This window comes from Nuphar pumila, chromosome 10, assembly GCF_984573655.1.
Source record: "Nuphar pumila chromosome 10, dmNupPumi1.hap1.1, whole genome shotgun sequence".
In the NCBI taxonomy this organism is placed as follows: domain Eukaryota; kingdom Viridiplantae; phylum Streptophyta; class Magnoliopsida; order Nymphaeales; family Nymphaeaceae; genus Nuphar; species Nuphar pumila.
In genome coordinates, this window is record NC_143258.1 from 8,544,805 (window position 1) to 8,568,895 (window position 24,091).

At 38.6% G+C, this 24,091-nt stretch overlaps 1 protein-coding gene across 3 annotated transcripts in view; it reads left to right on the forward strand.

The window, feature by feature from the left end:
- LOC149823436 (E3 UFM1-protein ligase 1 homolog) overlaps nucleotides 1-24,091 on the forward strand; it is a 131,871-nt gene that overhangs the window by 102,227 nt on the left and 5,553 nt on the right. For all 3 annotated transcript variants that reach the window (XM_090018835.1, XM_090018837.1, XM_090018836.1), the window contains 2 exons: nucleotides 13,692-13,769; nucleotides 13,869-13,931. In XM_090018835.1, the coding sequence (XP_089874961.1) occupies nucleotides 13,692-13,769; nucleotides 13,869-13,931 (141 nt within the window). The remainder of the gene's footprint in view (nucleotides 1-13,691; nucleotides 13,770-13,868; nucleotides 13,932-24,091) is intronic.

Genomic DNA, 24,091 nt, shown 5'->3' on the forward strand with positions numbered 1-24,091 from the left:
GACCTAGAAGCGAATCAGGAATCGTCTCAAAAGCGATCTAGGAAGTAAGGGGCAAGCGAAAAAAAAAATACAAAAAAAATGAAAAAACATTGTCTAGTGAAAGTAATCACTTTTTTCGTATCAGATTCCATTTGATAAAACATTGTTTTGACAGCTAGTGAATTGTGTATAATGGTTATTTTGTTTGCTTGGTCGCACATATCTTAGTTGTGAATATTCCCGTTTGATTTGTGTTTTCAACCTTTAGATGATATACCTTACTGCCTCTATGCCTGTTTCTGGCTACTGTCATATGGAATTTTTTGTCTGTTGATTACTTGGTGGTACTTGATTCACATGCTGGTCGAAGAACTTACTGTTCAGTGTGTATTATGATAGCTGATACAGGCAAACTACCACTGATATATGTGATAATAGCCCTGATATCTCTTTGTTTCTTTTATTATTCACTTTGTTATACTTCTTTTTTAGTATTGGTTACAGCTGAATGTAACACATATCCCACTTTTGATCTCACAATGCCCAATCTCTGATGGTGTATGCTGTCTAAAGGTCTTTAACAGTGTAATCCTATAGTCTCTCTCTCTAACTATATATATATATGTGTGTGTGTAATGTTTCTCCATAGCTTTTTATTTCTTTTTCTTTTCCACGATAGTGAGACAGTTGTTAAAATGTAAACTGTAATATATATATATATATTATTTAATATTATTGTATTTTCTTTTTCTATTTTTCTTTATTTTCTTTTTTAGCATCTAGTTCAATAGAAACTAGATATTTGATCCAGTCAAGTTCCTGTTGGAACTTGACTGTGCAAATAGCTGGTGGACTGTAGTCCAACAGCTATAATAAACGCTGTTGGACTGTAGTCCAACAACTATAATATGAGACGTTGGACTACAGTCCAACGTCTCTTTTGGAGAGCTCAAAATGAGCTCTCCTCTCTCTTCCACTTTTTTGTATATATAGGGGTGAACCCCTTCAATGTAAATTACTATGCTTCTTAAGCATTTTGTTCATGAATAAAGTATTATTTATTTTTCAAGTGTTCTTCCTTTTATACCCTTTCAAGGGTCATGCTTGTAGTGTCTCCAATAGACACTTGTTTGTGAGTTATTCGTGGATTTGTTGAAGACCACCATTTCATTACATGGTATCAAAGCTATGAAATTCTTAGATCTTGAAGTGCTTCTGCCTCGATTTCCGTGCCATATTTACAAAAGGTGTTTCATCACCTTGTTCTTGGCTCAAGAAGATTTGTTTGAAGAAAGGCAAACTTGTGCTACAAAAAATTTTGGTTTTGTATCCTCTTTTATTCCCTTGTCTACTCTTTTTCATTTCTTTTTATTTTTCTCTCTCTCCTCCTATTTATTCCTCTCTTACCCTTGTAAAAGATGGATGACAATGATAAGATCGCCATCATTCCTATGAAGCTAAATGATACTAACTATGTAATGTGAGCTTCGATTATGAAGCACCACATTTGGGGAAAAGGTTTATGGGGTATAGTGGATGGTTCCGATTTGGAACCTAAACTATCTCTTACCAAGAAAGAGGGTGATAAAGAGGTTTCTCTAACGGAAGAAGAGAAGAGTAAGGCGTTAGCCACTTATGAAAAGAAATGGAAAGAGTGGAGGATAGGGCATGCAAAAATTATGTCATGGCTCATCAATAGATAGACATTAAAAAATGCTCTAGTCTAGCTAAGTTTGAGCATGCCGATAAGACTTGGGAATACCTCAAAAACATGTATTCCCTTAAAGATATTGCACATGTATGCAATTTACAAGACAAAGTTCGGACAATGACTCAAAAAGATAAAACTATTCGAGAATATTATAATGAGTTGTCTGAACTTTGGGAAGAGTTGGCTCTTCTTGAGCCCAAATGGCATTGTGCCGAAGATATCGAGCTTCGCCAAAAGCAACTCGATATGGAACATTTCTATCAATTTGTGAATGATCTAAGGCCGGAGTTTGAATCCACCAAATCGGCCCTATTACATCGTGGAAAAAATCCTTCTATTGTTGATACTATAGAAGAACTCACTATGGAAGAAAATAGACTTAGAAAAAGTACTCCAAAAGTTGATGATGACTCAGTTTTAGCTGTATTTAGACCGGGGAATCATACTCGTACTTACAAGCTGCCTCATTTTGGAAGGCAAAACGGCGACTTTGATAAAAGAAAAGTTATTTGTCATCATTGTCATGAACCGGGGCACTATAGGCCTCAATGTCCAAAGTTAAAAAGAAGAGAAGAAAAAAGAGTTGCATCTGTTGAATCCGATTCAAAAGATCAAGATGCACCTGTGTCTATGGCTCAACTGATGGAAATCCTTCAACCTCTTCTCAAAGGGGTATCCTCCTCAACCGAAGCCTCAACTGGAGCGACAGTTGCATCTTTCTCCGGTCCAGGTAACTTTCCTTGGATTTTAGATTCTGGTGCTTCTTTTCACATGACCCCAAATGTTAATAGTCTATCCGAATGTCTTAAAAATAACTCAAGTGTGTCAAAGGTTTTTACAGCCGATGTCACATCTCTTGAAGTAAAAGGAATAAGATGTTTTGAAAAGACTATCTCAATTTACATGGTATTACACATCAAAGATCATGTCCACACACTCAACAGCAGAATGGCCTAGCCAAACACAAACATCGACACATTATGGAAACTACTAGGACATTGCTAATTGCAAATCAAGTTCCAAAAAGTTTTTGGGATGAAGCGGTCCTAACTGCCACCGACCTCATTAATAGGATGCCATCTTCCTCATTAAAGAATACAACTCCAATAGAAAAGCTTGTTAATTTAACTCCAGATTATTCTAGATTAAGAGTCATTGGATGCAAATGTTTTGTTTTCACCAACAAAAATGACAAACTCTCTCATCGTGCAATCCCATGTGCCTTTTTAGGATATGCTGATAATAAAAAAGGCTACATGTGTTTCGATTTTCAAAATGACAAATTATATGTGTCAAGAAATGTATCTTTTTTGGAAAAAGAAAGCTTCTTTGAATTTGAAAAATCCAAGGATGCCACTTAATACTCATTTTTAATTGATCCAACTTCAAAATCCAATGAATGTGATGTTGGATGTGACCTTGACAATGATCAAAGTCCTATTGTTGTTGAAAATGATGATAATGAAGAGCAAATCCATAGGGATGTTAGTCTACAATATTCAAGACGTAGAGAGCAAAATCTTCCATGTGCATTACAAAAATACTCTGAAGTCTCACCTAGAAGAACGTCTAGAATCTCTAGACCTCCTGAAAAATTTGTGTCTTATGAATCTTTTTCACTCACGTATAGGGCCGCCATTACATTAATACAATCATATGTTGAACCAGCATCCTATTCTCAAGCCAAAAATCATATAGAATGGATAGAAGCCATGAAAATAGAATTGGATGCACTACAAAAGGCCAATACTTGGACGATCCAAGATATCCCTTCAGGTAAGAAACCTATAGGCTGTAGGTGGGTATACAAAGTCAAAACCAAAAGTGATGGGACCCTGGAAAGATATAAGGCCCGTTTAGTAGCAAAAGGATATACCCAAGAGTATGACATCGATTATGAAGAAACATTTGCTCCTGTGGCATGTATGACCACTGTTAGAACTTTAATAGCCTTGGCCTCCATTAGAACATGACCTATCTTTTAATTAGATGTCAAAAATGCTTTCCTGAATGAGAATCTCGTTGAAGAAGTATACATGGAAGCCCCACCTGGTATTAGTATCCCTAAGGGTAAAACTCTTCGTCTAGAAAAAGCTCTTTATGGTCTTAAACAGGCTCCAAAAGCCTGGTATGACCGATTTAGTCATGTTATGCTTGCTATTGGTTTTCAACCTTGTTTAACTGACACTGCTTTGTTTGTTAAGAAATCTGATGCAGGCATCATTATTCTTCTTCTCTATGTGGACGATATGATCATCACCGGAGGCGACAAACAGGGAGTTGCAAATATCAAATCTCTTCTTAAAACCCACTTTGAAATGACTGACTTAGGTTTATTAAGATATTTTTTAGGCATTGAAGTTGCTTATTCCCCTCGGGGGTATTTGATATCTCAATCTAAATTTGCTCTTGATATCGTTTCCAGGTCTGGAATTACAGATGATAAGAAAGTAGACACTCTAGAAGTTGTCAATGTTAAAATGAAAATTGATGATGGAGAACTTCTTGATGATCCTACTCCTTATAGACAACTTGTTGGAGCTCTTTCTTATCTTTCCATTTCTAGGCCAGATATAACTCATGCGGTTCATACAACCAGTCAGTTTCAGCATGCTCTCACCTCCGTGCATATGAGAGCAATTTTGCGTATTATTAGATACTTAAAATCCTCTCTTTCACGAGGACTCTTCTTGTCTGTTTCATCTTCATTAAATTTAATTGCATATACTGATGCTGACTGGGGAGGTGATCCCAATAATAGACATTCAACTACTGGTTTTTGTGTGTTCCTAGGTGAAGCCTTAATTTCGTGGAGGTGCAAGAAGCAGCAGAAAGTCTCTCTTTCCTCCACCGAAGCTGAATACAGAGCCATGACAACCACCACTATGGAGGTTGTTTGGCTTAGACGATTGCTAGCGGATATGGGAGCTAAAGCAACGCAAGCTTCAAAGATGTGCTGTGACAACAAAAGTGCGATCTACATTGCAAGCAACCAGACATTCCATGAGCGCACTAAACACATTGAGATGGACTGTCACTATGTCAGAGAGGAATACTTACATGGAACCATTGATCTGCCATATGTTACATCAGAATATCAATTAGCAGACTTCTTCACGAAGCCTCTCGCTGCTCCCAAATTTCACTTCCTCTTAGACAAACTTTCGCTCATTGTACCGTAAGTTTGAGGGGGGGAGTGTTAAAATATAAACTGTAATATATATATATATATATTATTTAATATTATTATATTTTCTTTTATTATTTTCTTTTTCTATTTTTCTTTATTTTCTTTTTTAGCATCTAGTTCAATAGAAACTAGATATTTGATCCAGTCAAGTTCCTGTTGGAACTTGACTGTGCAAATAACTGTTGGACTGTAGTCCAACAGCTATAATAAACGTTGTTGGACTGTAGTCCAACAGCTATAATGAGAGTCGTTGGACTACAGTCCAACGTCTCTTTTGGAGAGCTCAAAATGAGCTCTCCTCTCTCTTCCACTTTTTTGTATATATAGGGGTGAACCCCTTCAATGTAAATTACTATGCTTAAGCATTTTGTTCATGAATAAAGTATTATTTATTTTTCAAGTGTTCTTCCTTTTATACCCTTTCAAGGGTCATGCTTGTAGTGTCTCCAATAGACACTTGCTTGTGAGTTATTCGTGGATTTGTTGAAGACCACCATTTCATTACAACAATGACTACCATCTGAAGTATTATTGTTAGTTTTGAGGTGATTGCTTAGAGTAAAAATCAAATGGGTGTCTTGCTGCCAAAAAGGTGGTGCTGATCTTCTTGCAAGAAGCTCAGGCATGGCTTCATCCTCTTTCATTTAATAAACAAGCTCAATAAGCTCAAGCTTGAGCCTAGTTCATTAAACTTGTTTAGAGTAAATTAGTCTATAAAGTGTTTAGAATCATAGTGCAAGGACATTTCATTTTAAATGAGAGATGACAGGTTCCAATCTCATTTCCTCTACCTTATCAAGTAATATGTTACATCTTGCTTGGCTCTGCTCAAGCTTACTGGAAGTGATCTTGAGCTTGATTTATTTTAAAAAATGAAAAAGGGAGGAAGCGCGTTTCCCATAAATGGGAAATGCGCTTCCCAAAAAAATTTGGCGCTTTCCAGCGCGATGTTTCGTGCTTCTGAAACGCGCTTCGGGGAAGCACACTTCCCCACTTGCCTAGGCGTTTCCGGTAACTCTGCTCTTACCTCTGCATATGCACGTCAGAGAGAGAGAGAGAGAGAGAGAGAGAGAGAGAGAGAGAGAGAGAGAGAGAGATCATCACTCACGATTATGGTAAGTGAAAAAAACAGAAAGTTTCTTAAAAAAACTAACCTTTTCTTGCGGCAAAACATATGGATAGCATGGCCATTTTAAAAAATTTATAACCAAATTAATTAGAGATAATTAAATTGGGGTCATTTGATTAACTCAGTTTAAAACTTTGGTGGGCATTTGCAAACTCTGAAATGTTTGGCGTGTGCATAAATTAGGCCGAAACGTTTGGAGGTGTATGAAAATTTCCCATTTTATTATTTTTGGCGTTCAAAATTTTCCCAAGAAAAATCACTTTTTGAAAATATCTCCGAGAAAAGCCTTTGCTGAGAAATTAGTAATTACCTTGTATGAAATATCTATATATATATACATATATGTATATGTATACTTATATATATACGTATGTATATATATATAAGTATATGTATATATATATATATTTATATATACATAATTTAACATGCCCCCTCAAACTTTACGGGGAGAAGACCGAAAGTTTGATAAGAAGAAACATAAATCATGGAGTTGGGAGCGCTTTGGTGAAGAAGTCAACCAGTTGATATTCTGAAGTAACATATGGTAATGTGATAGTTCATCTGAGATATTCGTCTCGAACATAATGGCAATCCATTTCGATATGCTTGGTCCGCTCGTGAAAAGTAGATTGCTTGCAATGTATATCGCACTTTTGTTATCACAACAGAGCTTGGTGGGAGAGGAAATGAGGACGCCCATATCACCAAGGAGACTTCTGAGCCATACGATTTCCATAGTTGTCATTGTCATGGCCCGATATTCAGCTTCAGTGGATGATAGTGAGACCTTCTGCTGCTTCTTGCATCTCCACGAAATGAGAGATTCACCTAAAAAAATGCAAAGACAAGTAGTTGAGATACGATCATTGGGATTTCCTCCCCAGTCAGCATCAGTAAAAACAGTTAATTCAAGAGATGAGGATAAGAAGAGTCCCTTAGAGATGGTATTTTTGATGTATCGCATAATTCTCATTACGGCCGCCATATGAACCGAAGTAGGTGCATGCTGAAACTGGCTTGCTGCATGAACCACATGAGCTATATCTGGACGGGTGATGGATAAATAGGTGAGAGATCCAATTAATTGACGGTAGGGGGTTGGATCCTCAAGAAGAACACCATTCTCAAGTCTCAGTTTTGCATTGATAACTTCGGGAGTCTCAACTTTCTTTTCATCAGATATTCCTGACTTGGTACAAATGTTTGCACTTAATTTCATTTGAGATAGGATGTATCCTCGCGAGGAGTAAGCTACTTCAATTCCTAAAAAATATCTCAAGTATCCAAGGTCAGACATATCAAAAGTTTCTTTTAACATAGTCTTTACATCATTTACCCCCTTTTTGTCACTCCCAGTGATGATCATATCATCAACATACAACAGAAGAATAACAATGAAATCACCTGTCTTCTTAACAAAAAGAACAATGTCAGTATAGCAAGAAGTAAATCCTAAATTGATTAGTACATTACTAAACTTGTCATACCAAGCTTTAGGAGCTTGCTTAAGTCCATATATGACATTTTTTAATTTTAAAATTTTACCATTTAAATTCATACCCGGAGGTGGTTCCATATAAACTTCTTCTTTTAAATTTTCATTTAAAAAGGCATTTTTGACATCAAGTTGAAAAATTGGTCATTTTTTAATAGAGGCTATTGCAACAAGAGCTCGAACACTAGTCATTCGAGCAACTGGGGCAAAAGTTTCATCATAATCTACCCCATACTCTTGGGCATATCCTTTGGCCACTAACCTAGCCTTATCTTTCTAATGAGCCATCACTCTTAGATTTTACTTTAAAAACCCATCTACATCCAATGGGTTTCTTGCCATTGGGTGGATCAATGATTTCCCAAGTTTGTGCCCTTTTAAGTGCATTAAGTTTCAGTTTCATTGCTTCATTCCAATGAACATATTGTTTAGCATCATTATAATGAGATGGTTCATGAAATGAGTAAAGAGCTAGCAGACATGCTCGAAAATTTGGAGAAAAAGAATCATAAGATACAAATCTATTTGGTATTTTAGAAATACGATTTGATCTTCTTTGAGAGGATTCTTCAATTGACTCATTTTGAGAGAATTTTTCAAGGGCACAAGGTGGATTACTTTCATTCCTTCTAGAGTAGACTTGTGTTTGTCTTGGTACATTTTTTTCTAAACTTTGGTCATCATTTGGAGGTTTTAAATGATTTTCTATGAGAGATTCACTAGAATCAACATGATCATCTATGATGTTTTCTTGAGGTAACAAGTCAAATAAAAAGGAATAATCAATATTTTCATTTGGTTTATGCGAAAAACCATTTTCTTCTTCTAGGAATGTGACATCTTTTGAGATATAAAGTTTGTTTTTTAGTATGTCAAAACCAGAGTTACCGGAAGCGCCTAGGTAAAAGGGGAAGCGCACTTCGGAAGCGCGAAACGTCGCGCTTCCGAAGCGTGAGGGGAAGCGTCCCCCTTTTTTGGGAAGCACACTTCCCTTTTATGGGGAGCGCATTTCCCTTTTATGGGAAACACGCTTCCCATTTATGGGAAGCACGCTTCCCCCACGCTTCCCTCGCGCTTCCCCCTCGCTTCCCCATTTTTTTCATTTTTCCGCTTCCCCCTCGCTTCCGGTTCGCTTCCAGTTTGCTTCCGAGACGGTTCAGAATTTTCTTTCAAGTAGTCCCACACTTCCCCGCTTCCTAAATTTTTGAAAGTGCCTCGCTTCACGCTCCCGCTTCCTCGACTGGTAACTGTGGTCAAAACATCGATAACCTTTTTGTTTTTTGCCATATCCTAAGAAAATACATTCAATAGCTCTAGGAGAAAGTTTATCATTTTTGTGAGTTAGAACAAAGCATTTACATCAAAAAATTCTTAGTCTTTTATAATTGAGAGACATATTGTAAAGTTTTTCAAATGGAGAAAGATTTTTCAAAGAAGATGAAGGGGTTCTATTGATAAGATATGTTGAGGTTAGAACCGCTTTGGCCCAAAAAGATTTTGGAATATTTTTTGAAATTAATAAAGTTCTTGTGGTTTCTATTATGTGTCTATGCTTTCTTTCTGCAAGACCATTTTGTTGCGGAGTGTTGGGACAAGAACGTTGATGGCAAATTCCATTTTCTTTTAAATAGGATTGAAATTCATTGGTCATGTATTCGTCTCCCGAATCAGATCTAAGAATTGATAGATTTCCTAAAAATTGATTTTTAACCATTGCATGGAAATCTTTAAAGAAGGAGAAAACTTCGGATTTGCGACTTAAGAAGTAAATCCATGTAAATTGAGTGAAGTCATCAATAAAGACTACATAGTATGAAAATCCTCCTTTGGATAAAATAGGGGAAGGACCCCATACATCGGTATGAACAAGTTCAAAAGGTTGAGTGGTGAAATAATTTCTTTGAGGGAATGGAATAGCTTTAGATTTCCCAAAAATGCAATCTTTACAAGTCATGTGTTTGTCTTTACAAGTATTGTCCAAAAAAGGAAAAAAAGACATCTTTACAAAATTTGGATGACAAGTCTCTCATGCCAAATTCCAATACTTTTGTCTTTTATAAGATTGCAAAATGACTTTGGTGGTAGAGTAAAAAAGTCCATAAAATAAAGATCACCCCTTCTATGGCCTTGCCCAATCAGCTTCCCTGACTGGAGATCCTGCACGGTGTAATCTTTAGGTGAGAAAGAGACTTGACATCCATGATCGGTGATTTGGGAAACGGAAAAAAGATTTAGATTAATTTTTGGAACGATTCTTACTTTAGGAACGAAAAAGTTTTGAAAAGTTTTAAAATCAAGTGTTCCAATACTTTCAATTTTTAAAGATGTCCCATCGGTCGTTGAAACATAAGAAGATATGGGTTCGAAAAAAAAACATTAGAAAGAGAGTTTTTATGAGATGTCATATGAAAAGAAGCACCAGAGTCTAGTATCCACATACCTGGAGGTGATGAAGAATAGGCGATGACGGCTCCAGGTGTTGAAGATGAAGAAGTCTTGAGAAGATGTTGGAGAACTTCGGAGATATGATTAAGAGTTTCTTTGATATCTCCCTCTTTGGCACTTTCTTCTTCCTTCTTTAGAGAATTTTCTCCAACAGCGACCACTTTTCTCTTAAGCTTTGGGCAAACCGGTCTAATGTGCCCCGCTTCATTACAATAGAGACAAATCACTCCCTTTCTAAATCCATTATTTTTGTTAAAGTGAGGAGGTCTATATGCTTTTACATTTGATCCGGGCCTAGTAACAGCCAAAACTTCATCACTCTTAATAGTTAGGCCAAGTCGAGTTTCTTCTTGGCATACTTTGGCAAGGGCGTCTTCAATGGGTAAGACTTTACTTCTATGGAAAATGGATGCCCTAACTTGTTCAAATTCCGGTCGAAGACCATGGAGAAATTGAAAAAAATGCTCCTTTTCAATTTGTTCCCTTCTCAACTCAATATCTTCCGGAGCCACCCATTTAGGCTCAAGAAGAACAAGCTCATCCCAAAGAGGAGCTAAAGAGCTAAAGTAGTCACGGACACTCATATCCGCTTGTCTAGTGGAACAAATTTTTTCTTGACAAAAAAATTGACTAGCAAAATCCTTTTGGGTATACATACCCTTGAGAAAGAACCATGCCTCATTGGCTCTTCTAAATTTAGCAATGTTGGCACAATTTTTGAGGTCCACATTGTTCATAAACTATGCCAAAATTTTGGCATGGTTACTTGTCCAATCCTCAACTTTGGATTGATGGTCATTGATAGCTTTGATGCGCTCATCGCCATCTAAAGCTTTTTCAACCTCATTTTCGATTTTAGTGAGAACAAGAGAGGGTTCAGGAGTAGTTCCCATAACAAAACCCCAAAGTTTCTTACCTCTTAGATGATTTTCCATAACGGAGGCCCACATAAGATAATTGGATCCATTGAGCTTAAAAGAAAGCTCAACTTTAGAATCGCGTTCCATAGGTACCGAATAGTCTTCCTTTCTTCAAAAGCTTGAGAGGCACACATCCCAAGATAAAAAAGAGAAGTCCGATCACCAACCTTGCTCTGATACCATGTAATGAAGAGGGGCGGAAGCACCAATAAAGCAAAACACTCTTTAAGAGTGATTCCAAGAGCCAAGAACACAAACACTAAAAGTGTATACAAAAAACCCACAAAAGGAGAAATGACTTAAAGTCATAAGTTGGATATTATTGAAGAAAGAAAGAAGAGGGTGAAAACCCAATACCATTACAAGGGAAAGCCTCCTCTATTTATAGAGGAGGAAGCCAAGAAGAAGGGACCACAAGGGGGCTCCCATCTAGTCGTTGGGAGCCCCAACGACAAGAAGGGTGGGGCCCCTTGTGGTCTTACAAAAAGTAAAAGAAAAAAAAGAAAAAAGAAAAAGAAAAAAGAAAAAGAAGAAAAAGGAAAAAATAAAAAGAGAGAGAAAAAGGAGAGGGGAGAGATTACATGGGGATTTACCAAAATACCCCTATTGGGTATTTGGAGAATAATAAACAGAAAAAGAAATATGTATATATATATATATATACATATATGTATATATATACTTATATATATACGTATGTATATATATATATAAGTATATGTATATATATATATTTATATACATAATTTAACAGTTGGGAGTCCAACGACTCCCTTGAGGCTCCTCTCCCTTTCTCCTATAAATATGGGGTTGTTTCCCCTTGTAAAATATTCTTTGTTTGTGGGAGTTCTCTCCCAATTTTTTGAAATCTTGTTCTTCATTTTATGTATACCCTTTTTTGGGTATTGTGTATGTGTGTGAGCTCTTTTGTATGAATGCCTTTGTTTCGTAAATCCTCTTTGTGAATGATGAAGAAACAATCCTTGTTAGGGATTGCTGCATTCTTTCTGGTACCAGTACGGGTACGAAGGGTACAACACAATAATTTAAAAAAAATGAGGGTATAAGGGACACAGCTATATATATATATATAAAGAAAGAGAGGGCTTGGATATGGATCTATATTAAGATCCATATCCAAACCTAGCTTAACCCTTCGCCCTTTTCTCTCTCTGTCTCGTACTTTTGATGTAGCGAGAAGAAGAAGAAAAATAATAATAATAATAATAATAATAATAATAATAATAATAAGAAGAAGAAGAAGAAGAAGAAGAAGAGGTAGGTTCTCTCTCTCTCTCAGGGTTTCTCACACACTCTCTCGTTTTTGCTCTCTCTCTCTCTCTTTCTATTTCTTTCTCTTTCTTTTTTTGCTTCTTCTTTCTTCTCTTCCTTCTTCTTCTTCTTTTTCCTCCCCGTCTTTCGCTTGAGAAAAGAAAAAATTGTGTTGGGTCAAGGGTTGGATCTGACCTGCCTGGACCAGCACGTACTCGTGCTGCATCCGTTTCCAGCACCCATGTCGAGCCATGTCGACACGGGTACGACTGCCAATATGGCGTATCTATGTGACAAAGACCTATTTCCTTCATAAATTGGTGTACAATGATTCCATGTCAGGTCTCTTGATGTATTCATTTTCCAAATACATTGACTCAAACCCTTTAGGGTTCGGATTTGAGGGTTAGAGGGCAAAGAATGTGTGTAAGATGAAAATGGACAGATTTAGGGTAAATCACACTAGGGTTCTATTTTGAGGGTTAGAAACCAAAAAACGAGTGTGTCGGATGAAAATGAGGGGTTTTAATGTAAAAAAGGGGCCTTAGGGTTCAGTTTTGAGGGTTAAAAGCCCAAAAAGTTGGGTAGGACGAAAAAGTGAGATTTGAGGTGAATCACACTTTTAGGGCTCAAATCTAGCAAAACCCCCAAAATTTAAGGCAGATTTGATCTAAAAAAGGGGGGGGGGGGTAGGCTTAAAAAAGAGGTCTGGGTAGGGAGAACACACAAAAACAAGGTCAAAATGACCTTCGGGGACAAAATTGGCTCCGATAAATGGCCGGTTGCCACTTTTTTGTTACAAAAAAACATAATCGACTCGTATGATACGGGGTGTGTCTTACGTTATGGTATGATACACTCATGTATCATACAATATGTACCATATCAGTATGATTATCATAGCAAATGCGATATGGGGCTTATGTTGTATCAGTTCACCCATCAATACTACAATACAACATATCATAACGTGTGATACTGATAACACCACTATCAAGTTTTTCGCATGAATAAGTAATCTAGCTGTCTCACTTCCAAAAGCTTTTGCATTATCAATTCTTCGTGTAAATATTTCCTGCCACTTGTTGGGTTTATTGGTAGCTCACAAAAGTGATGATTACTGAAGCTTCATGCACCCAGGTTTTGGGCCTTGCCCTACTAAGGATGTGATAAGATGATGTACATTATTCAGTCTTGGGAAGTCTTTGCACCAAATATTTTTGGGTCTTCTGATCAAGCACGATTTGATGATGGTGAAGAAAAACAGAAAATTTACTATCCTTTCTACTGAATTATAATGCATTTCCTAGATTTTTAACCCCATCAATTTGAGAGAAAGCTTCTAGTTGAAATACCTCTTTGTTTGCTTCTTGATATTCTGAATTTTAGTGGATTTTGCTATAATTGGACTTTGGTGTTCTACTGAAAATCATTATGATGCATTCAATACTTTTTCTTTTCCCCCTAAATGTTACAATAGTTTGTGCATTTGATGATGCCTGATCATGATTAAGATGGTTGGCGTTGCTGATTTTGTTCAAATCTAGGATTTGTTAACTCAAGTTGGTGCTGAGATTGATCCAGTTGCACTTCTGCCAAAGGTTATCTCCCTTTTGTATTTGCAGGTCTGCAACTTTTCTGCTTTTCTCAACACTTGTTAGAATGCCTTTGTTTGTGTTAAGTCTTCTGTTTCCAGGAATCTTACCAAATACTTCTGATGGCAGGTGTTCAATAAAGTCCTCCAAGCACCTGGAAGGGCCATATCTGCTGCAGTTTCTAGGTTGAAGGTTTGACACTTATATTCATGAAATCTTGCATTACATTCTTCCAAAATGGTGCAGCCAGAATTTTGCTTTTTAAGATTTTAAACTTGGTTGTCATGAATAATCTAGATTCTCTAACTAAACAAAAACTAGACTACCTTCAGCAGGGATTATTATCAAGGAAGTAGATCAGTTAAAGGAATAATTTAGATGAAAAAATAGTAAAAACTGTTAGAACTCGATATGTTGTATTACAGGGGTATTTGTGTCATAACCATAAAATGTAACATTAAGTTCAAGTGAGGGGTATTTTTATACCTCAGCATATAAAGGAAAGGACGTCCCAAAGGATGAGGGCACTATCCTAATTCTCCCATCTGCCTAACTTTCGCCTTTCTCTCTTATTTCCCTTTCTCTATTGCAAAGACTGCAGGGCATGAATCTCAAGGCATTTTTTGTCATGGTATCAGAGCAGGACAGGTAAGTCCTCTCAAATCTAAAACTTCTATCCTCTTCTTTCAATCTGTCCTATCTTCTTTTCTCTCTTTTTCTTTCCTTTTCCCAGTTTTTCTTTTCAATTGTTCTTTCAATCTGTCTTTGCCCTATAATTTGCTGCTTCAGTTTCTTTCTGTTAAAAGCGTATAGATTTGATTTGCAAGACATCTTTGGGTCGTGATCTGATCTGTGTGACATCTTTGGGTCATCGGTCATCCCTCTAAAGAAAAAGGAAAGAGGAAAATATTCAGCCTGGTTACAGATCATTATTAACATATATTTATTGATTTCATTTCTGTTAAAAAAAAAGGAACATTATGTTCCAAAAAAAAAAGAGGCCATTAAAGAGGTGTCATCACCTATTCTCTGCAAACATTTTGCATAGTTCTTAATATCTATATCCAATTCTCATACCCTGTGCTCATTCTTTCTGTTCTGCAGTGCTGACATCATCGACTGCACTACCTTCAGTCCATTGTCTCTTTGTTCTTTCATTGTCTCTTTGCTCCTTCGGTTTTATTTATTTTGTCTTCTCAACTGAATATTGTTTTTGTTTTCCCCTCTCTTCATCTTTGTTCTGTTTAATCACATTCAATAATGTCTTCTTCGAATCCCATAGGTTCTTCCTTTTTAAGCTAACTTGTTACTGACTAACTCAAGAGTCCAGTTTTATTACCTGGAAAAAGCAAATTATCCCTTTCATTAGCAGTAATGATTTGATGGGGCACCTTGATGGATCTGAGGCTGTGCCCTTGGAATTCGTGCCTCAAGTCAAGCAAGGGAATAACACTGGGGAAGTTAAAGATGGGACAACTGGACAGGCTGTTATGTTGAAGAAACCAGAGTATGTGATTTAGTGCAAAAACGATCAAGCCCAAGGTATATCACTTGAAATATGAATTTGGAGCCTTGCAAAGAGGAAACCAGAATGTGCTGGAATTCCTAAACAAAGTCAAGCTTATTTCAAATCATTTGGCTGCCATTGGTATTCCATTATTGGATGAGGACATCTGTTCACAAACCCTTAGGGGTTTAGGTTTGGGGTGTCAGCCAAGACCCACATTCAATGAACTTCGAACCATGTTGGAGTTTGAATCCGTGTTCAATCTATTGTCCAAGAAAGAAGAGCAACATCCACAACATGAAGTGTTGGTTGCTAAAGGTGCTTATCGTGGGTCTAACTATAACAACTTGCCAGGAGTAGGTGGTTGAGGCTGAGGATGTTGCAGTCGTGGTGGTGCTGGTTTACTTCCTACTAACAATGGGCCATGTTCTAATCTCACTTGCTAGATATGTGAGAAAAGAGGTCACACCACTTTAGATTTCTTTTGGCTCTATGTTCCCACTTTCAAGCCTCCCACGGTTCCTTATCCACCATGTTTCCGTGCATATTTGCTTTCCACAGGATGTAGGCCTGTTTTTGAGCAATCTGCAAATCCTAGATATGCTGCTTCAGTTGTAGGATCAACACAGGATATGGATGCCTTGAGAATGACTTTTAGTCAGGTTGGATTTCAGCATGGAGGTGTTAATAATGCTATTGTTGATCAGCGTGTGACTCTTGGAGCAGGTTGATATAATATTGGTCCTATCATACTGAGATGGGCAGCCTCGTCCAATATGCAGTTGCCGACCTCTCGTGACTCTTGGTTGATTCAGGAGCAGCTGATCATGTTAGTGGACTGATCATGTTAGTGGTGATTCCGGTAAGCTTTCGAGCCTTATGCCCTTATCACAAAAATAATAAAATAATTACTGTGTAATGAAACAAGAAAAAGAATACGAGTGCCTCTTATGGGCAAATATCAAAGAGCACAAAAACCACTTATGGATCAAATACAAAATCACATGCACATAGGCCACTTAGGGGCCAAGAACACACTAAAAAATATAAGATTTTATATAATCAAAGTGCTTGGGAAAGCATTAGTTTACAAAAGGGCACCCCTATATATATACACTAAGCCGCACACATATAGCCATTGGGACTCTCCCCAACGGCTAGAAATAGAGCCGTTCGGGATGTCCCAATGACTCCATGGCTCTTTTACAAAACGACCCTAAACTCCAAACCTATTTACTAAGTTACAAAAATAATAATAAAAAGATTAAAGGCTATTGTGCCCCTAATGGGAACAACCTATTACCATATTGTGAAAAGTCTAAAATACCCTTAATGGGTATTTCCTATTACAACACTGTAAATACCTATGTCACAGGGATTCGGCTAGGAGGGTGCCGCACCCGCGTCGACGCGACTCGACGCGGGTGCGGTCAACCCGATCCTGGGTGCGTTGACCGCACCCAGGATCATTAAGGTCCATTTTAAAAAAAAAAAAATTGCCCAAATGGGCTTCTCGATTTTTTTTTTTTTTAAATTATACTGAGTCAGCTGCTGACAGCTGCAAAATAAAAAAAAACCCTATTCCCCGACCCCCTTTTTATATATATATATATATATATATATATATATATATATATATATATATATATATATATTACATTTTTGCCCCTGCCGCACCCCCGCACCCGGGTTTTTTGGAAGTGCCGAATCCCCGCACCCGCGCCCGCACCCATGTGACATAGGTAAATACTAATATATATGTATATATATATATATATATATATAATATCTTAACATACCGATGATGTGAAACATCATCCCATTGCACATATCGCTACCACAATGTTTTCTACAAGTCATGGTTCCCTTCATCTTCCTAATACCTTGTTCCCAATATTCGTCATATTCTTATTTCTGTATCCTAGTTAGTTGATCAAAATAGTGTTCATGTTCCCTTTACTCCCTTTTATGTATTTGTGAGGGTCCTTCACACAAAAGAGATCCTTGTTGAAGGAGAAAGAAGTGGAGGATTATATGTCATCAACAAAGCTCGAAGGTGTCAAGGTGGTAGTCTGGATTGTGTTTTTTCATTGCTTATGTTCGAAGTTCATAGTGTCAATAAGGAAGTCGAGTTGTGGCATGAGAGGCTTGCTCAACTTTGGTTTTGTTCAATATTTATAACTTGATGATCATTTTCCTTTAAACAGTAAAGCTTTGAACATGTCTTTTTTATGTTGTACTTGTCATTTGTTTAAAAGTCATGAACTTTCATTTCATCCTGCTAATAAAAGAGATTTGTTCTCTTTTGAATTGATTCATTCTGTCATATTTGTTGATGATTTCTCTAAGTACACTTGGATTTACTTCTTAAAAAGCGAAGATCAAGTCTTGCAAACATTCAAAAGATTCAAATCTTATGTGGAGACAATTTTCTCGTAAATTCCTTTGTTTTCGTACTGATAATGGTGGTGAATATATGTCAATAGCTTTTTCTGACTATTTACGTGGTAATGTTATTTTGTGTGAAACGTCTAGCCCGAAAGCACCTCAACAGAACGGGGTGTCCGAAGCATTGACATATTATCGAAATTGCATTGACAATGCTGGTAGAATCCAAAGTTAGGAGGGATTTATGGACTGAGGCATTTCACACAACACTTTACTGCATTAATCAGATGCCTATTTATAATTTTTTGGAAAAATGCCCCTATTTCGTACTTTATGACATTCGTGTAGATTACTCTCTTGTGCGGGCCTTTGGATGTAAGACTCGAGATATTTAAAACACACACACACACACACACACACACACACACACACATATATATATATATATATATATATATATATATATATATATATATATATATATATATATATATATATATATATATATATTGGATCCAACCCGGATCCGGTTCTTGGCCCACGCAATGCGCGGGCTATTTCAACCCCCGCAGGGGGGGGGGGGGTTCTCTTTACGAAAAGAGGAAACCCCCTCCTGCACGCTCTCTCTCTCTCTTGCACGCTCTCTCTCTCTCTCTCCCTCCTGCACGCTCTCTCTCTCCCTCTCCCTTCGTCGGAGCTGACGATCCCCCTCTCAGGTACGCTTCCTCTCTCCCGTCTCCTACTCTCCCCCCTTCCCTTCTCTCTGATTGACGCCGGCAGGAGGGTGTCGGCCCTCCTGCCCTCTCTCTGTTTCCTTGTAAACCATGGTAGAGGAGGGGCACTGCCCCTCCTGCCTGCTTCCCTTCCGTCTCCCTGTTAAACAGAGATAGAGGTGGGGCGCCACCCCTCCTGCCTTCTTCCCTCCCGTTTCTCGGTTAACCCAGCAGAGGAGGGGCACCACCGCTCCTGCCTCTTCTCTCGCCTCCCTGTTAAGGCACCTTCGTCTCCCTTTTGACAGCAATAGGAGGGAAGTGCCCTCCTGCCCTCTCTTCCTTTTGACAGCCGCAGGAGGGCAACACCCTCCTGCCCTCTTTCTCTTTTGACAACAGCAGGAGGGTGCCGACTCTCTTGCCCTCTGTCTTGTCTGTGACAACAATTGGAGGGTGCCGGCTCTTCTGCGCCCTCTCTCTCGTTTCCCCTGTATCCTTCAGTTGTAGCAGGATGCTGCAACTCAGGCATGTCACTGAGCTGGGCTTAGTTTGAATTGAGCCTAGCTCGGTTCTCTGAACCGAAGGACCGAGCCTAGCTCGGTTGTGGCCTGCCCAGCTAGCCATGCTGTGTAGGCCCGATCGAGATGAGCTCGGTCATTACCGAGACCAACCCGGTCCCTACCTTCTTCTGGTCGAATGTAGCCGAGCTGAGCCCGGCTAGCACCGAGCCCAACTCGGTTCACTCTTGGCATGAGCCCAGCTCAAACCAGGTTTGGATTTGACCCCTGCAACACAATCATTGCTTACTTCAATGAAGTTAAAAGGGTTTATCGTTTAGTTCACAACACGATAATCTACCTTTTAGCGCACCCCATCGGCACAACGAACACGACATGTGCACCAAGGCACGAGCCCTTGATAACCTATGCTCAGAATCGTCAGCGAATCCGACCATCTCCGAGGTAGGTGAAAGTTGCATACAAGGACAATGGCAGAACACTTCTAACATATATATATATATATATATATATATATATATATATATATATATATATATATATATACACACACACACATATATGCTTTTAACTAAAGGACGCAATTTTGCATATTCTTGTCTATTTAAATTTATGTCATTTACTTTGTCGCCGCGCTGTTACGTGCACAGACTACTGCTTACACAATTTATTTAGCTAATGTACGGTTTCATACATTAGGATAGATCCTAGAATTAAGTGGTGGGCACTGAAAGGAGCTAAACAAGGAATGTTTGTAGAGCAGGTAGTTAAGGAAGTTGATTGGTGTCTCGAGGAGGATTCAGAATCAATGTGGAATAAGATAGCGGGTGGTATGAGAAAAGTAGCTAAGGAGGTATTGGGTGAGTCTAAAGGCGGTGCACCACTAGGTAAGGATACATCATGGTGGAACGAGGATGTCAAATTAGCTATTAAGGTTAAAAGAGAGTGTTATAGAAATCTAAGTAAGAGTCGTGATAATGAGAATTTGGAGAAGTATATGATAGCAAAGAAGGAAGCTAAAAAAGTTGTTCGAAACGCGAGGGCTAAGGTATATAAGGAGGTTTATGACAAGTTGGATACCAAAGAAGGCGAGAAGGATATTTATAGGCTTGCAAAGATGAGAGATAGGAAATCGAAGGATTTGGGTATGGTTAGATGTATCAAAGATGAAACGCAAAGGGTTTTAGTCAAAGATGAGGAGATTAAGGAGAGATGGAAAGATTATTTTGATAAGCTATTTAATGATAGTCATGCTCAAGATCTTGGAGACTTCTCCATTCCTTTTCATGAGATAAATCGTGATTTCATGCGCAAGATTCAAAAGAAAGAAATTGCAGAGGCTTTGAAGAAAATGAAATCAAGAAGGGCAGTTGGCCCAGATGGTATACCTATCGAGGCTTGAAAATGCTTGGGAGAGAAAGGTTTAGAATGGTTGACAAATCTTTTTAACTTGATTTGGCGAACAAATAAGATGCCTAATGAGTGGAGGAAGAGTACTTTGGTGCCTTTATATAAGAATAAGGGTGATATACAAGATTGCACAAACTATCGTGGTATAAAACTCATGAGTCATACTATGAAACTTTGGGAGAGGGTGATTGAGTCTAGGTTGAGGAAGGTTGTCTTGATATCGGAGAATCAATTTGGTTTTATGCCTGGAAGATCAACTATGGAAGCTATACATCTTCTTAGACAACTTATTGAAAGATATAAAGAGAGGAACAAAGATTTGCATATGGTTTTTATTGATTTAGAGAAGGCATACGATAGAGTACCTAGGGACGTTCTCTAGTGGACAATGATGAAGAAAGGTGTTTCTCTCAAGTACATTAGTATAATTAAAGATATGTATGAAGGAGTAGTAACCAATGTCCGCACTTGTGGAGGGGTGACAACCAATTTTCCGATAACGGTTGGGTTACATCAAGGATCTGCTTTAAGCCCTTTCCTATTTGCGATAGTGATGGATGAGCTTACGAGATCAATTCAAGAAAATGTACCATGGTGTATGTTGTTTGCTGATGATATTGTTTTGATTGATGAGTCTAGAGCTGGGGTTAATGCTAAGTTAGAATTATGGAGACCGACATTGGAAGCTAGAGGTTTTAAGTTGAGTAAGAGTAAGACTGAATATATGGAATGTCGGTTTAGTAAGCAACGAAGTAGGGATGGGAGTGTAGTGAAGCTTGGTGAGCAAGATATACCGGTGAATGATTATTTCAAATATTTGGGATCCATCTTTCAAAAGTATGGAGAAATTGATGGAGATGTAAATCATAGGATAAAGGTTGGGTGGATGAAATGGAAAAGTGCTACTGGAGTGCTGTGCGATCGTAGAATGCCATTGCGGTTGAAGGGAAAGTTTTATAGGACGACTATTAGACCCGCTTTACTATATGGTACGGAATGTTGGGCTGCCAAGAGACATCATATTCAAAAAATGAGTGTAGCTGAGATGCAGATGCTTAGATGGATGTGTGGAAATACAATAAAAGATAAGATTCGGAACGAAGAGATACGTAAGAAGGTAGGTGTTGCACCCATTGAAAATAAGATGCGAGAGAATCGTTTACGGTGGTTTGGACATATTCGGCGAAGGCCTAATGATGCTCCAGTTAGAAGGTTGGAGAAATGGGAAAATATATTAGTTAAAAGAGGTCGGGGTAGGCCTAGGAAGACTTGGATGGAGATGATAGGAAAGGATATGAATGCTTTGAACCTCACCGAGGACATGGCGTTGGATAGAAATGATTGGAGGAAAAGGATTCATGTGGAAGACCCAAAATGAATTTCTTTTTTGGTTCATATCGCTGACCCCAATTGTTTTGGGATGAAGGCGTAGTTGTTGTTGTTGTTGTTGTAATGTACGGTTTCATACATCCTGCACTGCTTACAAAATTTACTTAGTCGATGTACGATTTCGTACATCGTGCACTGCTTATGTAATTTATTTAGCCGATGTATGGTGGTTGCATACATCGTGCATCACTTATGCAGTTTACTTAGCTCGATGTATGGTTTCGCACATCGAGTCTCGCTTTATGTCATTTACATTGCCGTCGCGCTGGAACATGCACAGACTTATATTTTGATATATATTTGTATTATGCTGCCACGCTATAATGTGCACATGCTTATGCTTTGATATATATGTATTATATATATATATATATATAATATTATTAGGTACACAGTTTTTTGTACTCCTGCCTACCTTGCATTACACATGCTTTTAAAGATGCAGATTTGAGCATGCTCGCCAAGTCTTTAAAGACAAAGGAAATTTCATGGGAAATTTCAATGTTTGTAATATTTGTTGTTTCGAAAAGCAAAAACGAATATTTGCCAGTTGCTTATACGCAACCAAGTCTTTCTCTCTACCCTGCGTAGCCCTAAGAGGTACGTACGGTCTTTTGATTTGATATTCGAAAATGACTCGGATATTCCGGGCCTAGAGCACGGGACATTGAGATTTTCTAAACAAAGTTGGGGTCTCTCTGTGAGAAACCGATACCCCTTTCATCATAGCGGTACTAACATACATGCGCAACATGTTAGTACTATGATGATTAGATGAGAGGTTTATGGTAACCTCGTAGCATGCAAATGCACAATGATAAAAAGAAAATCACATAAATATGAAAGACTAGAGCATGTAGAATGTGACGTCAGTTAAAATAGAACCTGACATACCCATTTGTCTCTTTGGTTCCGTCAAGGGAAATGATGGGATGATACAAAAAATTTTGATAAAAAGGTTGTTAACAACTACGCTTCTCGAGTAGCAATTGACTCAGTGTCCTCGGTCATCGGAGTTAGGGAATAGGGCTATCAAATATTATCCTAGGTGATAAACCCCATGGACTTCTGCAGAAGTTGGATGCATCCCTTGCCACGAATGCTTCCGGGGAATTCTCTCTCAGTCACTGGCCATCTCATTTGGAACAAACTCAGCTAGTTGTCCGGGGTATCAAAATATAGAGAATAACAAACCCCTGGGCAATCTCAGTTGTTTCTACGGTTCTCTTTGGCGTACCCTCAGAACCGTTAATATCGAAACAAAGTTATCATGTTCATTTTACTTATGTTAAATTGCATATCACAAATGAAATAACACGTGTTAGTCTTGTTCTACATTGTTATATCTATGCACCTACCAGATTTTCATCAATCTGACCCGTTTCATGGGTACAAGTGATGATTAGGTTAGAACGGCAGGCGATGACGCGATGATAAGATGACATCAAGATCCCATTGTTTTTCTACCAGCCTGAGTCTGACCTCAACTTAAAGAGTGAGCAGGGAGGGGGGCACCCCTCCCTGGCTAAAAAGAAGCAGGGAGGGGCGGCACCCCTCCTCTGCTTGAACCAGGAGGCAGGGAGGGGCGACGCCCCTCCCTTACTGAAATGAGAGAGAGAGCAGGGACGGGGCAGCGCCCCTCCCTTGTGAATGAGAGAGAGAGAGAGAGGGAGGGGTTGCGCCCCTCCCCTGCTAACGAGAGGACAAAAAAAGGGGGGCAGGCAAGAGGGTCAGCACCCTCCTGCCAGCGCCACCCAAGTGGATTAGAGAGGGAGTGAGGCAGGAGAGAAGAGAGAGAGAGAGATGGAGGGAAGAAAGAGAGAGAGTGCAGGGATGGAGGCGCGTACCTGCAGGGGACGATCGCCGGTGCAGGTAGTCCGGTGCGAGCTCCAACGGAGGTTGGAAGTCACACAGAAGGGGAGAGAGGGTGTCGGGGGGGGGGGGGGGGGGGAGAAGGTCGGGGGAGAGAGAGGCGGCCCGGGAGAAAGAGAGAGCAGTGGAGGCTTTCCCTTTCTGCGTAAAAGGGAAACCCCTTGCTTGCTTATTGATAAGCACGGGGCGGGGGGGTGGGGGGTTGAGTTCCGGATCCAGGATCCAACCTGGATCCAGAATTTTTTTTAACAGATGTGATCAGCATGCTTGGTTTTATAAGAACCTGCTCTTGAATCATCCGATTTTCATGCATAAATGAGATTTTTTAAGGCTTTAAATCAATGGTTCATAATCTTCATTAATATTGAAGCATTCAAAAATCACATTATATATCGAAAATACACGATCCAATGGTTGATTCCTAGCAAATTCATCATGCCAAGCACATCCACATGGTTGGATTTGCAAAAAAAGTGTTGGAAATGCGTATATTTTTAGTTCTCATATTCTAGTGACTATATATATATATATATATATATATATATATATATATATATA